Source organism: Ovis aries, chromosome 26, assembly GCF_016772045.2.
Source record: "Ovis aries strain OAR_USU_Benz2616 breed Rambouillet chromosome 26, ARS-UI_Ramb_v3.0, whole genome shotgun sequence".
NCBI lineage: Eukaryota > Metazoa > Chordata > Mammalia > Artiodactyla > Bovidae > Ovis > Ovis aries.
Window position 1 is genome coordinate 18,438,216 of NC_056079.1, and position 18,155 is coordinate 18,456,370.

Sequence of the window (18,155 nt, forward strand, 5' to 3'; positions counted from 1 at the left end):
ATACACAGAACTGTACAAAAAAGAGCTTCACGACCCAGATAATCACAATGGTGTGATCACTCACCTAGAGCCAGACATCCTGGAATGTGAAGTCAAGTGGGCCTTAGAAAGCATCACTACGAACAAAGCTAGTGGAGGTGATGGAATTCCAGTTGAGCTGTTTCAAATCCTGAAAGATGATACTGTGAAAGTGCTGCACTCAATATGCCAGCAACTTTGGAAAACTCAGCAGTGGCCACAGGACTGGAAAAGGTCAGTTTTCATTCCAATCCCACAGAAAGGCAATGCCAAAGAATGCTCAAACTACCACACAATTGCACTCATCTCACACGCTAGCAAAGTAATGCTCAAAATTCTCCAAGCCAGGCTTCAGCAATATGTGAACTGTGAACTTCCAGATGTTCAAGCTGGTTTTAGAAAAGGCAGAGGAACCAGAGATCAAATTGCCAACATCCGCTGGAACATGGAAAAAGCAAGAGAGTTCCAGAAAAAACATCTACTTCTGCTTTATTGACTATGCTAAAGCCTTTGACTGTGTAGATCACAATAAACTGTGGAAGATTCTGAAAGAGATGGGCATACCAGACCACCTGACCTTGAGGTCTCTTGAGAAACCTATATGCAGGTCAGGAAGCCACAGTTAGAACTGGACATGGAACAACAGACTGGTTCCAAATAGGAAAAGGAGTATGTCAAGGCTGTATATTGTCACCCTGCTTATTTAGCTTATATGCAGAGTACATCATGAGAAACGCTGGGCTGGAAGAAGGTCAAGCTGGAATCAAGATTGCCGGGAAAAATATCAATAACCTCAGATATGCAGATGACACCACCCTTATGGCAGAAAGTGGAGAGGAACTAAAAAGCCTCTTGATGAAAGTGAAAGAGGAGAGTGAAAAAGTTGGCTTAAAGCTCAACATTCAGAAAACGAAGATCATGGTACCTGGTCCCATCACTTCATGGGAAATAGATGGGGAAACAGTGGAAACAATGGCAGACTTTATTTTTGGGGCTCCAAGATCACTGCAGATGGTGACTGCTGCCATGAAATTAAAAGACACTTACTCCTTGGAAGGAAAGTTATGACCAACCTACATAGCATATTCAAAAGCAGAGACATTACTTCACCAACCAAGGTCCGTCTAGTCAGGGCTATGGTTTTCCAGTGGTCATGGATAGATATGAGAGTTGGACTGTGAAGAAAGCTGAACGCTGAAGAATTGATGCTTTTGAATTGTGGTGTTGGAGAAGACTCTTGAGCGTCCCTTGGACTGCAAGGAGATCCAACCAGTCCATCCTAAAGGAGATCAGTCCTGATGCTAAAGCTGAAACTTCAATACTTTGGCCACCTCATGTAAAGAGTTGACTCATTGGAAAAGACTCTGATGCTGGGAGGGATTGGGGGCAGGAGGAGAAGGGGATGACAGAGGATGAGATGGCTGGATGGCATCACCGACTCAATGGACGTGAGTTTGAGTGAACTCCGGGAGTTGGTGATGGACAGGGAGGCCTGGCATGCAGTGATTCATGGGACTGCAAAGAGTCGGACATGGCTGAGTGACTGAACTGAGGCCTCAGCTGAGGGGAAAAAACATCCAATTTCATATGTGATCAAGACTAATTCAACACGGCATAAGAGCTACAGGGATGTGCAACCAAGGTCCTAACAAGCATGTGTGTTGGCTGGGGTGCTAATACTCCTGGGGCATCTACTGTGATTGACAACAGCCACGGCAGGCAGCTGGCCAACGGCCATATCCCAGTCCTCTCTTTTCTGGATAAGCAGCCATAACATGAAGTAGATACTTGACAATCCCCTGCCACCTGTTCCTGTCTTGAGCATCCTTGATCTTGAGCCACTGCTATTATTGAGATTCAGTAAGTGGCTGTTCTAGGTACTGACTTATAATCTGATTAACTCAATTTACAAAAAAATAAAACCAAAAAACCTGCTTTGGTGACGTCAAGTATTATTTTATTTACTCATAAAGATCAAGGACATTTATACACTAATTACAACTATTTCTATATCAAAATGAATGTCATTTACCTCTTTTGCATAAGACTGTATCACTCCAGCAGCTTCTATTTTCCTTTTGCATCTCTGTTTAACAGTCACACTATTATTATCCAAATCTTGCATGAGCTTAAAGAAAGCCAATTCATTAAATAACACTTCAGATATCTCTACAAGAAGATCTTCTCCACAATCCTTCAGTTTTCTGCCAGCAAATTTTGCCAGTGAATCCTATTCAAAGATAAACCAAATCACTTTAAGATTATAGCAAACTTTACCTGTGGGCAGAGAAATACAGATTAACAAATTTGAATTATAATACTCATGAAGGGAAAAACAATTTTAGAACTTTTTAGTACTGAAAAACTTAAAACTAATGTCTAAGATAGGCTAAAAAACGATAGGTTAATATTACTAAGAATATTACTAAGCAGGACTCTTGCTAGTCCTGCCCGCAGTTACGATCCACTACTATTACATAATTTAGTTACTGTTACAGCCCAGGAAGTCTCTACTATCAATAGTTTCCAGCTTCTACAATTTCCCAGATTGGTAAAAAGAAAGAAAGAAAAATTATTTTAGAGAATACCAAGGAATACTTTCTACACATTTCAAACTTGAAATGTTGTTCTTAGGTAGAGGAAAAATCAAAACAAAATTTTATTAGATTTGGGAAAAGCCTTAGAGATGGTAAAGTTGAACGAAGACACAGGGCCTAATACAGTATTTTTTAATTAAGTAAGGAATAACCTAAAAAGTATTACAGCATCATCCTAAATGGATGCCAGAATGAACATCTACTTGAATAAATTGTGTAATGCCAGAAAATGGAGAGAAAAAAGTCCTAACCACATGGTACATACTGGTAAGTCATACAAGTACAAACTCTTACCTGTAGTATACTTCCAAGTTGCTTATGAAAGAACTTTACAAACTCTTTGCTCTCATTGTTTTGCTGAGTAAGGACCAAAACCATGCGTCTTACTGAGGTTAGAAGTTGAGAAGAACATACTTCATCCATGTGCTCCTGAGAAAAATTCTAGTTGGTTAAGATATAACTTACCTATTGTATAAAAAGTGTTAATCCACATGATATATGAAATTGTATTGTTCTTGCATAAGCTCCTCAACTTTTAGAAGCACATTTAGAGACTTTGTTCACAAGAACAGCCAACTCCCCACTACATACATTAAAAGGTTTGCAAATTTTGATTCACCGAAGCAGATAATAGCCAAAAAGAAACTGGCTGATTCAACATTTTCTACTACTTCCTTTCTGTACTTTAAGGAACTATTCCTGCCATAGTGTCCATATCGCCTGTATGCCTGTTTGCAGTTCAGTTCAACTACTCGCACAATTGTACTTCACCTTCCACCAAATTTCCTGTGTTATCTGCTAACTTTCCTTAGCCTTGGCACTGCTGACATCCTGTGGGTTAGAAGATGTCGAGCAGCCCTCTGAAGTCTACCCCCCAAAAATCAAGATTTGAAGTGAAATGAGACATAATAAAATAGTTGAAATCAGATCGTTAGTTCTGCTAATTTTGTTGGCCTCAGAAATTTTCTGAAGTGATAAATTTAGCAAGGGAATCCTCATGAAAGAATAGAATCAGACACAAAATTGCCAACGCAACAAAATTTTCTGAGATGGTTTCATTCCCTACACATGAAGGTAAGTTATTTATATTTTTTAACATATAGAAAATAATTATACATATCAAATAAATATCACTACCAATATACTTAATTTAACAAAAAAGACACGTTTAAAAGTATTTATTGCATTACATGAACATAAAAACGTAAAATAAAAAAGGCAATACTGTGTTTATGGCTAAGATGGAAGTAAGCAATAACCTAAATAGAATAAAACAGTATATATTCTTATAATTCTTATAATTAAATATTTTAGGCGGTGAAAATATATTTTAATAAAGGCACAAAAATAATTGGTGAAATTGATGTACTTGTTTAATCTCCTCAAATTCCTTTTATCTAGTCTCTGAGGTCCTTCTTGAGGGTAAGAACTAAGAAATTGGGAAAGATCTTGTTCTACTGGCCGGGTACAGAGCAGAAAATTGCAACACTTTGTCATAAGTGCTCTAATAAAGACAGGTACCAAGTTACCCAAGAGCAAGGGGAAGAAGGAGAAATTCTGCCAGGAAATATATACAAAAGTATTTCAGCTGAATCCTGAAGGAAGACCAACAGAGGAAGGATAAAGGCCATTCTGGGCAAAGGAAGTTAACACGGGCAATGTGCCTTTTTGAACACTGTCAAGCAGGATACAAGGCATGTGGAAGGAATAGTTAAGAGGCTGGGATCAGGCTGCAGAAGTTTTATGAGCAATGCTGAATCTGATCTGGATCCTGTAGGCCAACAGTTTTCAACCTATATACTTGACTAGTTTAAAAACCACAGTCAAGATTTGGTAGATCAATTCACTTACTAACATTCAGTAAGTATTTACTGAGTACTACTACGTGCATGTATTATTCCTGGCACTGGTAAGACAGTGACCAAAACAGATTAACATCTCTGATCTAACTCTTCATGACTTCATGGAGTTTACATGTAACAAGGGAAACAGACAAAATCAATGAGCAAATATTAAATAGGTTATAAGGTGACAAGCACTATGAAGATAAAGAAAAGCAGGTAAGGAAAGGGGAGATCTGTTCACCAAAAAAAATAACATTTGACTAAAGCCTTCAGGGTTCAAAGGAAAAAGCCATGCAGGCATGTGAAGAAACAGCATTCTAGACAGAAGTATCAGCAAGTGTCAAAGCCTTCGAAGCACCAGTAATGCTAGCAGGAGAGTTGAATGATTAGAAGAGGAAGCAGAGACAGAACCATCTGGTGCTGCTGCGGGTACTCAGGAAGAGGCTAAGGTTTTTCGTTTCTATATGCAATAATTTGGGCGTAGACAGATGGATCCTCTTTCCTCTCTTGGCTATCAAGCCTCTTCGGAGAAAAGAGCTCCTAGAACTGTTCTTCTCTCTTCTCTCAAAATACTCCAAAGAAAGCAATTACTTCCACCAAGGGAAGAAATGTAAGTGTACGGAAACAAAAATTTTTGCTGTCAGCGTCTAACACATTGGCAAGTACAAGCAGGTTGTAAGAAATGAACCTAATGACAACATATTTGTCATTGAACCTAATGACAACAACTCTGAATAAAAAGATTGTCTTTTCATCTCTATTTTTTTAAATTTCCATTAAATGAGAATGTGAGAGTCCCATCTCAGAAAATAGTCCTGTCTTTGCATGCTTGCTTCTCTCTCCTCTTCCTTGTTATTAAACACAAAATGGTACTGCTTGTCTCATAGTTTCACTGTTGCTAGGAATATAAATTTGTTAACCTTTCTGAAGGATAATGTAGCATAATGTCTCAAAAGCCTTAAAAATATTCATACCCTTAAAGCTACAAATTCTATGTCTAAGAATTATATCAAAGGAAATAAAAAATGGGATGCATATTTAAATGGAGGTAAATAATTTAAGCATTTTTCATGATAGTGAAAAATAAACCAGAAGAGAATAAACACAAACATTTAACAACAGGAACTAATAAAATAATTAACAGGAAATTCCGTTCTATGAATACTCAACCCTCACAGTAGCAATCATGTAACTTACTACTGGCAGTTCTACTTAGTCAACTCTGGCTCTTCTGCTTTCGCACAACCTCTATGTTTGATCACCTGATCCTGGGCCCTACTTCTAGGCTCCCTTCTCTTATCTAGTGCTGTGCTTTAGGTGACCCCATCTACTATTAGTAGGATCGGCTGAATATATTCCATTTGTCTACTGTGCCCCATCTTTAGTACCACACCCTTATCTAAGTCATGATCATTTCTCGCCTCCTCACTGTTGTTCTGACCCCTATACTCAATTCTCCAGAAACACCAGATTTTGTTTCTCTTACTTAAAATCTCCTAGAAGTTCCCTTCGAACTTCCAACAAAATCCAAGCTTTGACCTATGCCTATGACAGTCTGCATAATTGGCCCTTCCTCCTATTCCAACATCACCTCACACAAATTTCCTATAGCCATACACCTGTTACTCCAGTTTCTTCAACATGCCAAGCAAGCTTCTACTTCAAGGCCTTTCTCCATCTGGAATGATCTTAAGCTAGAGCTTAAGCTAGCTCAATTTTATTCACACCTCTGCATAAATGTTCCCGCTTCAAGAAGACTTACCTGACCATCCAGTCAAAAACAAACCATCATATCACCATATTTTAATTCTCTGTATGGACTACCTGACATACATCCACTTATATGTTCTACATTTACTTATTTTTTTAAATCCATATTCTCATCCTAGCATGTAAACTTCATGAGAGCAAAGGCCTTGACTTGTTCATTATTATGTCCCAACACCTGGCATAAAGTAGGTATTCCACAAAAATTTCTGAATGAATAATGAATCAATGTGTATATGTATAACCATTAAAAAATATGCAATAGAAAAACACAGTGATCTAGAAAGATGTTTATGGTATCATTAATATTTGAAAAAAGTGGAATGCACATGTATGTGGGCAAAATATTATAGAAAGGTTGACAAAATATTTACAGGCGCTATCTCTGGATAACATAATTATGAGTGATTTTAGTTTTTTTCTTTTATCTATTTATCTACTTACTACGATGGAGTCTTTGGCATGAATTTTAAAATATACAACAGAACACTTACTTATTTTTAAAAATTATTACTTACCTTCAAAAAAGGAATGACTTCTTTCATAATTGCTTTAATTTGCCGGTCCAGTTGCTGAGTATCAATTCTAGGACACGGGACAGTAGAAACTTCACTCACAGGTTGCTGTGAACTATGATTTTCAATAACAGGAGTTTCTATTTTAAAAGAGAAAATGCTACATTAGCAAATAAAGTCTATGATGTGAAATGTATACACTTATGTAAAATTCTAAAGAACATTGAATTGATGATTTTATGCTAAAATAACACAAAGGAACATCCATGTAGTTCTAGTACCACTGATAATTAAAAGAAAAGTGGTCCAAAAATTTCCATTATACATCAGGTGGGGTTCATAGTTCTTTATATACGGATTTTTAGTCAATTCAAGAACACACCTTCCAAATTATTACTAATCGTGGTTGTGTCAGCAGCACCATCATCATCCTCAATGATCCTGCAGGTACACCTGACGTCTGTACTGCTTTCAGCCTCCATCTTCATATGCGTATAGTCTCTCATCCTGGCTAATGCCTGATCTAAGTGAATCACAGTGTCACCTGTGTACAGAACAGAAATATTTCTAGAAGATATAAAAGCAAACTTTTTTCATGTATCCTATAAAATTTACTGATAAAAACATAATGTCTGAATATAAGGAAGAAAAACTAACTTAACAAGTTTCAGATACTGTACTATTTGGGTACTTGAGATGTATTACCACATGTACTGTACTATTTGGGTACTTGGCATGTATTATCACATGTACTTAATCCTTAAAATAACCCTATACAGTAGATGATAGTACCCTCATTTTCACAGAGCTTAAGCAACTGCCCAAGGTTTCACAGCCAGTTAAATATAGAATCAAGAATTGGAACCCAGGTCTCTCAGACTCTCAAGTCCATATGTTATTTCACATAAACAGTACAACTAAAAATAATTTCAAAATATGCAAATTCTGATGTAAATAATACAACCTAAGAAAAGCAATTAAGGTAAAGACAAGACCTAAGAATGAGATTTCCAAATTCTCTTTTGCTCACTTCAGACAAAGCTAATGTTGAAGAACTGTATAGCTATTGAAACTAAACAGGGTACAATTCAAAATCGCTTGAGAACTCAGAAAGTAGGTAAAATTGGAGGAGAAGGCTGGCTATAGAGTGCTTTTTCTCTATAATGACATGAGCTCAGTATAGACTTGATAGGTATTAATATTTAATAGATGGGAGCTCCTAGAGAGAGCTAGGGTTTAGAGTCCTCGTATTAATACTTAGTAAGGCAAAAGAAAAACTTACTGCTTACTGAAAGATAGGTACCTAACAATACAGCAAGGCTTGACCCTTTTCTTTTGTCATGGAAAAGACTTTTAAAATCATCTAAATCTTGTTTTCATCATATAAACAAAAACTAGAGTTACAGGACATTATTTTAACAACTAAGTGTCCTGGAAGTCTAAATGAGTGAATACTTGGGGACATTTTGATATGCTATAGCCTGGAAAATGAATCAGGTACTTAGACATCTTTCTTTTCTCTAATTTTCTTTCCAAATTTAGGACTTGAAGCTTTTTTCTCTCTGATCTGAGACCCTCTAAGTTTTTGTTTTACTACTGATGGAAAAAATATGTTGGAAAAAATACAATATGTCATGCCTTAAAGTTGCCTGGGTTTCCAATGATAGATTATATATGCTAAGAAATTTCAGTTCTTACTATAAATTACAAAGTTCACATTTTTATTGAAGATGTGACTGGATGAGGCAATGCTACCTCTAAATTCTTCTTACTGATTAACTAGAAGATCTTAGAGGATGACCTTTTCTTTTTTTTGAATTAGATGATTTTTATTTTGAAATCCAACATTTAGTAAAAAATGATTTCATTCATTTATTAAACATTAATTGCCTAATATACATCGTATGTCATTGTTCTGGCAACTAAGCATTCAGAGTCTCTTCTCACAGAACTGACAAGGGATGACTTTCCTCTGAACTTCTATTATGCATGCTAGAAAACCGCTTATTTTCCACAAGAACACAGCATAGTAAATAAGACCCCAATTCCTAAGTATATACAGCAAGTCAGAAAGGTGAGATGACTGGCCCAAAGTCAAAGAGTTAACAGTCAAGAGATGGCTGAATTTAGACTGATGGATGGGTAGTGTTTTAAGTTCACATTCTTTCTACCAACCTTCCCTTTCTAAACTTTTCTTTCCTTATCAATACAATTCAAAGACTTTATTAAAATCATGTCCTAAGATTACAAAAAAATCTGCTTACCCAGAACATCTGTTGCAAAAGGCTCACAAGTTGAAGATACACTAGCATTATCAGCATCATTTTGCTCACTTATTTTATGTGTTTCTCTCTCAAAGTTCTTCTCAAAAGTTTCCTAAGTTGTAGTTTAAAAAAACAAATAAAAGTTACTAGTATTGCTTTTAAAATTTTATGGATTAATATTAAAAATTTAACATAGAAACTATTTGCATAAAACACTTAAAACTGATATAATGAAAGTTATAAATGGTTGAATACAGATTCACAGAGAATATCAAAATATTAAGTAACGTTGCAGAACACTTTGTCATTATGGAGGTGAAAATACATAGTGCTAGCTACTAATTACATTCTAACTTGGAAAAGGTAACATTACTTCTACACCCTTGGGGAAATTCTATCTTCAAACTCTTAACAATATCTAATACTTTACTATGATATCTGGCTGTCTCATATCAGAAGAAAAACACTGATGGCACCATTTACATTTTTTAAAATTTTTATTGAGATATAATTTACATACAACAATGCACCCATTAAGTGTACAGTTTGATGAGTTTTGAAAAATATATGCAGTGAGGCAACCATCTTTCCTAAAGATAAGACCATTTCCATCAGCCCAGAGAGTTCCTTTGTATCCTCTACTTCCCACTCACATAATTTCTATCACCAGAGATTAGTTTTGCTGTTAACAGAACCTTATATAAATGGAACCACTCAGTATATACTCTTCAGTGTCTTGCTTCTTTCACTCAGTATGTTTCTGAAATTAATCCACGTCGTTGTGTTTCAGAAGTTCATTATTTTTTTAATGGCTGAAATAGTATTCCATTATATGGATATACCACTGTTTGTTTATCCATTTATCTGTTGATGTTTCCCGTTTGAGGCTATCATGACTAAAGATGCTATTAACATTAGTGTACAAGTATTTGTGGACACGTTTTCATTTCTCTAGGATGAATACCTAGAAGAGAAATTGCTGGGTCACATGCCAAGTTTATGTTTAACTTTACAAGAACTGCCCAACTGCCTTCCAAAGTGGTTGTTACAATTTTTACAATCCTACAAGCCGTATGAAAGTTCCAACCATTTCAAGTTCACACCAATACTTCTTACTGTCCATCTTTTAGATGTCAGCTTTTCTAGCAGGTGAGAGGTAGAATCTCATGTGGTTTTAACTTGAACACTGGCCATTTATATATCTTCTTTTGTGAAGCACACATTCAAATCTCTTGCCCATTTTTATGAGCTGATTTTTTTTTTCTGGATGCACCCCATGGCATATGGAATCCTTGTTCCCCAACTGGGGATTGAACCCAGGCCTCTGGAAGCACAAAGTCATAACCACTGGACTGCCAGGGATTCCCTAGAGTTGATTTCTTACAATTAAGTTGTAGAAGTCCTGTCTATAGTTAGGTTTTTTATACAGTCATTTGCCAGATATATGTACTAAGGCTCCTAATGGTATCTTTTGAAAAGCAGAAGGATTTTATTTTGATGAAGTCCAATTTATTTTTTTCCTTTCATATTTAGTGCTGTGTCCCACAAAATCTCTCTCATGTCAAAATCATAGTTTTTTTTTTTCTTTTATAAGTTTTATAGTTTTAACTTTTCCAGTACTCTTCTTGTTTAGTGACTAAGTTGTGTCTGAGTCTTTTGAGACCCCATGGACTGTAGCCTGCCAGGTTCCTCTGTCCATGGAATTTCCCAGGCAAGAATACTGGAGTGGGTTGCCATTTCCTCCTCCAGGGCATCTTCCTCACCCAGCAATCGAACCCGTGTCTCCTGCATCAGAAGGTAGGTGATTCTTTACCACTGAGCCACCAGAGAAGTTCCTTCTAGTACTATAAAGTAGTTTCAAATTTATTTTTGTGTACAGTATGAGTAGGAGGGAGTCTCAATTATATTTTGACTGCAACTATTTCACAACTATCTTCTTTCCAAGTTATTGATCTTTTAAAGTTACTCTTAAATTATGAAAGGTCTGTCCCTGATTAAAGGAAATTCTGGCATAAGGGAACATGGTTTAAGAAATGGAAACATTTTGTTACACCTTCAAGCAAGACCCAAAGGTCGATGTACCTTTGCCATTTTACAGCACCTGGAGTCGATGATGGAAACTGTTTCTTCCTCTTCCTAAACCTCAATTCCTCATCCTCCTTAATTTATAATCTCCAGATAACCACTTCAGTTCTCTCTTTCATGGCATGGGAATGTTTATATGCCATAAAAGATATTTGAAAACCTCCATAAATGGAACTCCAAGGATCCTGGCTTAGTAACATGGAGAATGAGACTCTATATCCACCCAATATGGTAACCACTAGCCACGCAGCTAGTTAAACAACACTTAAAATTTAGTTCCTCAATCCTATTAGCCACATTAGTGCTCGAAAGCCATGTGTGCTAATAGATACTGTACTAGGCAATGCAGACTGTAAGACATTTCATCACTGGAGAACATTCTAGTGGCTAGCACTGCCCTGGATCTGTGGCTATGAACACTGGACGCTGTGCTAGCGCTGCTGCCAACTAAATGACATTAATAAAGGGAAGATGATGACAGATATGAAGAATTTAAGTTTTAGATGAAAAATTAAGGAACTGATTTATTTATTTAAAAGTAATTCTAAGTATAGTTATTTGTGCCAAGTTCCTATGGTAATGGAATGAATTTTTGTGTCCCCCACAAAATTTATATATTGAAGTTTAACTCCGAATGTGGAGATATTAGGAGGTAGGGCGGCTGAGAGGTAAACAGGTTTAGATGAAGTCACCAGGGTAGAATCCCCTTGATGACCCTTTTAAGACAAGGAAGAGACATCAGAGCTTTCTCTCCCTGCACAAGGATACAGGGAGAAGGTGGCCATCTGCAAGCCAGGAAGAGGGACCTCACCAAGACCCAAGTCTGCTGGTCCAACAGTCTCAGGACTTCCTAGCCTTCAGAATCATGAGAAATAAATCTCTGTCGTTTAAGCCATCCAGTCTCCAGTATTTTACTGAACCAGCCTAAGCTAAGACACCTACTTACAAAGTATTACTGCATCTTTAAATCTTATTTAACTTTAAAACCTTGTCAGGTTAATTATATAATAAGTTGTAGCTCAATTTTCCAAATTTATTGTTGATGGTGCAAAAAAATGGGCTCAAATCCTTTAAAATAATTGGAAGTAATGCTGCCTATATGAAATTTGGATAAAAAGAAAGGCACTAGAGTTAAGGATATAAAATTACTAAAAAAGATTTTTCAAAAAAGACATTCTTCATGCTCTCTCAGTCATTTCAAGGCTAATAAATTTAATATAAGCTGCTGCTGCTGCTGCTAAGTCGCTTCAGTCGTGTCTGACTCTGTGCGACCCCATAGATGGCAGCCCACCAGGCTCCCCCATCCCTGGGATTCTCTAGACAAGAATACTGGAGTGAGTTGCCATTTCCTTTTCCAATGCATGAAAGTGAAAAGTCAAAGTGAAGTCATTCAGTCGTGTCCAACTCTTCGCGACCCCATGGACTGCAGCCTACCAGGTTCCTCTGTCCATGGGATTTTCCAGGCAAGAGTACTGGAGTGGGTGCCATTGCCTTCTCCATAATATAAGCTAGTACCTCCTATGTTTTACGTATACAGCTGGAACACTTCATTTCCCACCAAAAAAGAGAACACAATTTTCAACTGGTTACAGTAACAATTAATTCCAAGTACCAATCTGTTACATTAACTTATTTGATAATAAAGTCAATCAAAACCATGTACTTTTCGTACACAGGTTTATGTAGTAGTTTAAGGGCTGGAGCCTGGTGAAGAAAAATTTTAAGCAGAAAAGATGACTTGGGAAAGTATCATTTTAAACACAAGAGCAAAAATAGAGCAAAAATTTAGAAGTCCTCAATCCTTGTAAGGAAATTACTATACATGAAGAAAAGAAGATGATCTCTGGAGAAAACACTATCTTTTCAGGAAAAAAGCTTATGTTATCATATTAACCATGGGAAGAAACACAATAATATGCTTCCAACTCCATAATCATAGCAGACATTTGCTAATCAATTATGGTACTCTGATCCGTGAATGTCCAGGTGCTGAAGGTGGTATAAGAAAGAACATAGCTGCTATCCCAGGACCACATACATACAATCTTTTAAAATAGAATCAGGGTCTGAACCTTTAAACAGGTGATTTCCAAATACTGAGCTCATTACCTCCTCTCTTAGCAGTTGGCATACATTCAATCCACTATGTGCAAAGTAGGTGCTATTTGGAGAATATAGTTTATTGAAAATATATACTTCCCTCATCACTCTTCCATTTCCAGGCCCTTTTTACTTTACTTAAAATTTTCTTCAACAGTTTTAATACATTAAATTACATTTTCTTCTAGGCTTTTTTTGTCTAGCTTCTCTTTTAACCCCAAAACACAATTTATCTTGTATTTACTCAAGGATTCTGTGCTCTAATTGCTGTATGATTTACTCAAACGTCTTGAATGAACAAAGAAATTTTTACTAAATGTGTGAGTGAGTGAGTGAAAGTTGCTTAGTCGTGTCTGACTCTTTTACGACCCCATGGACTATATAGTGCATGAAATTTTCTAGGCCAGAATACTGGAGTGGGTAGCCTTTCCTTCTCCAGGGGATCTTCCCAATCCAGGGACTGAACCCAGGTCTCCCGCATTTCAGGTGGATTCTTTACCAGCTGAGCCACAAGGGAAGCCCAAAAATACTGGAGTGGGTAGCCTGTCCCTTCTCCAGTGGATCTTTCCGACCCAGGAATCGAACCAGGGTCTCCTACATTGCAGGCAGATTCTTTAGTAACTATTCTGACTCAATTCCTATGTTGGACAAAGAAGATATAAATACAGTTATTTTAGACCTTATAAGCTATCATTTCTATATAACTTTCGGTGTTTGACTGCTGTCATATCTTGAATGAATTTTATACCTCACCTCAAAATTAAGCAATACATTACACTTAGCTTTTGAAAAAGCTAAAAACTAAATACATAGGGTATAATCACAATTTATTAACAAACTACTTAACTTTTGTTCGCTGCATATTGAAATTATGTCTACATTTCATTAATCATTATCAGCTTACATCATCAGTAGTAGCAAGGCTTTCACTGGGAGTAAGTTCTGAGTTGGATGCTATCCAAGTACCAGAATTCACTGACTTTATATTTTCTCCTTCCTTTTCATGGTTCTCAGAAATATGCCTGGATACTATGTCCTAAAATAAGGAGAGAAGATAGCTATTTATGAAAAACATTTTGTTTAATCACAAAATTAGAAGTAGAAGCAGACAGCAGAACAAAGGCAATCCTCCCAACCTCAAAGATTAACTATGAGGAAGATATAACAGGACAATACAATGAAAAACTGTCAGAGAAAGACTTTTATCTAAAGCCACTTAAGCTATAAAAGAAGATTATTAAAATGGCATGGAAATACATAAAGAAACAGACTGAAATACTTATGGAACAAGGACATACTTCAATCTAAGAAAGTAAACAGGTAGAACTGGGAAATTTGGCAGTACCAGAAAGCAGAGGAAAGAGAATGTTAGGTACAAGATACCTGCAATGCATATAAAGCCCTCTGTCTCAAATAGTCTGTATTAAGTAGCTGAAGCTCATGGAAGAGTTCAATAAGAAAATGTGGACGAGACTCATTTTGAGAAATCAACGTAGCTACTTCAGAATAAATGGTATCCCGCAAAGCTTCGAACATGGAAAAATCACTCCCAGTTTCTGGAAGATATTAAAGATCAGAAAGTTAATACTGGTGAAATATATTCCTGACTATTTCTATTAACTTGCCTCATTACTCTCAACGTTAAATTACTTAAAAATCAGAACACAATTCTATCGCAGAGGTTTTAAAGTAAAAAAGAATCTTAATAATTACCAGGATAAAGATAATTCTAAAAATCTCAAGATACATACTACTTACTAGAGAAATAACATTATCTAGCATTACTTAGACCAAAGTTATTTCTCAATGAAAAATATCTGGAAAATTTTACATGTTTCATAGGAATAATCAGTGGAAATCTTTCAGCACTTGAATAAAGTAAGTGAATTGCAAATCATTTTCTTTTTTTGCTAGTATGAACTTTTTTACAGAAAAGGAAATTTATTTTGTTAATGTTGAGAACAAACTAAATGTTGCCAAGGAGACCTACTACTTTAAGGTTTATCTAGTTAGATCTACTGATTCTCAAATCTCTACTCTCCTGCTGTACTGATGAAAAACTGAATTTGTAACTGTAACAAAATAGGTACAATTTTACTGCAGTGTCTTACTGACACACTCAGTATAAGCTGAAGCAAGCAGTGACCCAAATGAACTTTTCAGTTACCCAGAATCTAGGTATCACTCTATTATTTAGCAACATTTCTGCTGCATGTATTTACTTATAAACAAAGAGTTATCACACTTAAAGGTATATAATCATACCTTTACTTTTAAAAACATAAATTAGGAACTGTTCCCATTTTGAGTTCTCTACGAAAAAAAAAATCTCCAAGTGTTCTTCTAGCTATCAAACTCTATAAACTTTCTAGAGTAATAGTAGAATCACAAATAGATAAATACTTAAGTTTAAGTTCATTTTAGTTCACAAAAAGTAGTGCTAAAATTTCACAACAGGGAATCTGAAATGTTAAGTGTTTTAATACATTGTGCTTTCAAATAAATATTGCAAGATCATTAAGATTTAATTTACTTTTTCCAAGAAAGAAATTTTTAAAATGCAAAGCAAATGTGGTTTAATGAAAAAACTTTCCATTAACTTGCTAAGCAAATTAACATCCTCAGGCCTCAATTTCTACAAGTATAAAATAATAAGGATAATAAATATACAATGTCCCTACCGTGCCTCAGACATTTATGAGTATAAAATTAAATGATATACTATGATGCAGTTACTATAAAAATATTTATTATGAGCAGGAACTGGAACTATCTCTATAGGAAATTTCTATTTATAGGAAAAATCCAGATAAGATGTGACAGCATACAAACTTTCCCAATTCATACACTATATTGTAGTTTGATCAGTTGTTTTAAAAAATGGTTTTTAAATGGTTTCTTATATCTTAAAGACATAAGAACAAAGCATATTTAATGATATCTTTCATACCTTCGTATGTGATAAAATGATCACTCTAAATTATATATCAGTAAAGATTAAATTATTTCCAAATAATGAATTATAGCAGACATATACTTCATCCCTACAATAGAGAAGTGGAAAGTTTTTACCATCCTCTTTCTGGACTGAGGTGCACTAGTTTAAGCTAGAAAAATCTCTGACTTCAGCCAGATTTCTATGACTCCATCTTGTTTTTATCCTACTTTCTTCAGAGTTCTTTTCTTTAGGAAGTGCCACTGATATATTTAACTTCATCTATGATAGATCCTTGTTTTGTTTTGTGTTTTTTCTTTCTTTAAATTCCCCTAAAGGTTCATAACAGGCTTTTCTTTTTCACTCATGTGTACAGAGGAGGCATTAAAGAATATTTACAATTCTAAATCATACATGTCTAATAAATATTCATAGTTTAAAGACAAAAATAGCATTCTGCAATTTTTCCATGACCTTTATTAATCATGGTATTTACATGTCATAGTTGTTTTGTTCAATGGTTTATTTTTTTACACGTGGACTGGTAAGAAAAAAATAAGAACTAAAACAGAAGTCATACACAATACTGTAAATCAGAGCTAAGAATAAAAACAACTGTATTTTTGTTTCCAAAAATATTAAATCTCATAAGCATTTAAAGAATACAAAATAAATAAGTTCAAATAAAACACTAAATTAGAAAAAAAGCTTTCTATTACCTACATGAATGTGTTGGTTATGTTACATACACTAACAGAAAATGGAAGTAAGAGAAAAGCAGGCAATTTTACCAATTAAGAATTATAAATGAAAAGCTTCAGAATTCAATGGGTATGAATTCTCTTCCACTTTTACCAGCCAAATAACATATACACACTAAACTAAATCTAAAAATAATTAGAACAATAAAACTAAGGATTTTTAGGACCAATGGTAAAAATTAACAAAAAGCGGACACCAGAACTAAGCAGATTGTTACCTGGCGCTTCATTGCATGCATTTCTGTTAGACTGCTGTAGTATTCTCCTAGCATGTGCTGTAGGAAAGGGCAGACATAAGGATGAACATAAAATGTGTATGAATAGTAAAGACAGGGTCTATAATATGAATAAATGAATGAAAAAAAAAAGAAATAAGCAAATTTCTTTAAAATCGTTTGCCTGAACTGAAATGTTATCACAAAGGTATGGTTTATGCTCTATTTAAAAATAATCTCTTCGGGGAAAATATCAAATGATCTGCTATAAGCTTGCGTTGATATGACTGATATGACTCTCATATAGTAAACTTTCATCATTCACTCTTAGAAGCATACACATCAAGGGAACTTCCCACAATCCTCGAGGGACAAGAGGACTGTACTGAACTGTATACAGTTCAATACTAGCAGCCTTAGATGTTACAATCAAATGATCATGTAACAAAAACTACTATTACACGCTACAAAGAACTTTAGGGTAATGGTTAAACCTAAAATTAAGTCTTCTAAAAAAAAGGAATATTTATATTATTCAAACTTTTTTTAGTTCATCAAAATTTGATGGTTTCTAAGTGACAGTAATAAGATCTGAAGTACTATGACCAACTATCAACTATTTAGGTAATGATAACTAATTTATTAAGCCTATCAATTTAGTGCCCTTCCCCAACCTTCACCTAACTGTCTACTGTCTGACAACATCACTCTTTTATAAAGATAGAGAAAGGAGATGAAAACTACAAAATTTCAATAAAATGCTGGAGTCAGAACAACAGAATTGATATATCTGACAAAAGGATCCTGGACTTAAGAGGAGACTAGGATTGAAACTTCAGCTCTACCATTTGCTAGCAATATGGCCTTGAAGAAGTCATTTCAAAATATGAAAAATAAATACTCATTATAAGTTTTAGAAAATATAGAGGAGTTTAAAGATAATAAAACCATTATTAATACTTTGATGTTCTTACACTTTTTTTTCATCCAGATTTTTGTTTAAAATAGTTGGAATCACAATGTTTAGTCAACACCTAAATCCCAATTTCTTCTT

At 35.2% G+C, this 18,155-nt stretch overlaps 1 protein-coding gene across 50 annotated transcripts in view; it reads right to left on the reverse strand.

The window, feature by feature from the left end:
• Window positions 1-18,155, reverse strand: part of PCM1 (pericentriolar material 1) — a 90,846-nt gene that overhangs the window by 11,668 nt on the left and 61,023 nt on the right. For 34 of the 50 annotated variants that reach the window (XM_060406989.1, XM_060406987.1, XM_060406978.1 and 31 more), the window contains 8 exons: window positions 17,105-17,161; window positions 14,574-14,746; window positions 14,095-14,226; window positions 9,006-9,117; window positions 7,124-7,285; window positions 6,745-6,881; window positions 2,910-3,044; window positions 2,051-2,248 (listed from right to left, as the gene is read on the reverse strand). In XM_060406989.1, coding sequence (XP_060262972.1) covers window positions 2,051-2,248; window positions 2,910-3,044; window positions 6,745-6,881; window positions 7,124-7,285; window positions 9,006-9,117; window positions 14,095-14,226; window positions 14,574-14,746; window positions 17,105-17,161 — 1,106 coding nt within the window. The remainder of the gene's footprint in view (window positions 1-2,050; window positions 2,249-2,909; window positions 3,045-6,744; window positions 6,882-7,123; window positions 7,286-9,005; window positions 9,118-14,094; window positions 14,227-14,573; window positions 14,747-17,104; window positions 17,162-18,155) is intronic. The other 16 variants (XM_060407006.1, XM_060406993.1, XM_060406992.1 and 13 more) reach the window with 1 other exon arrangement.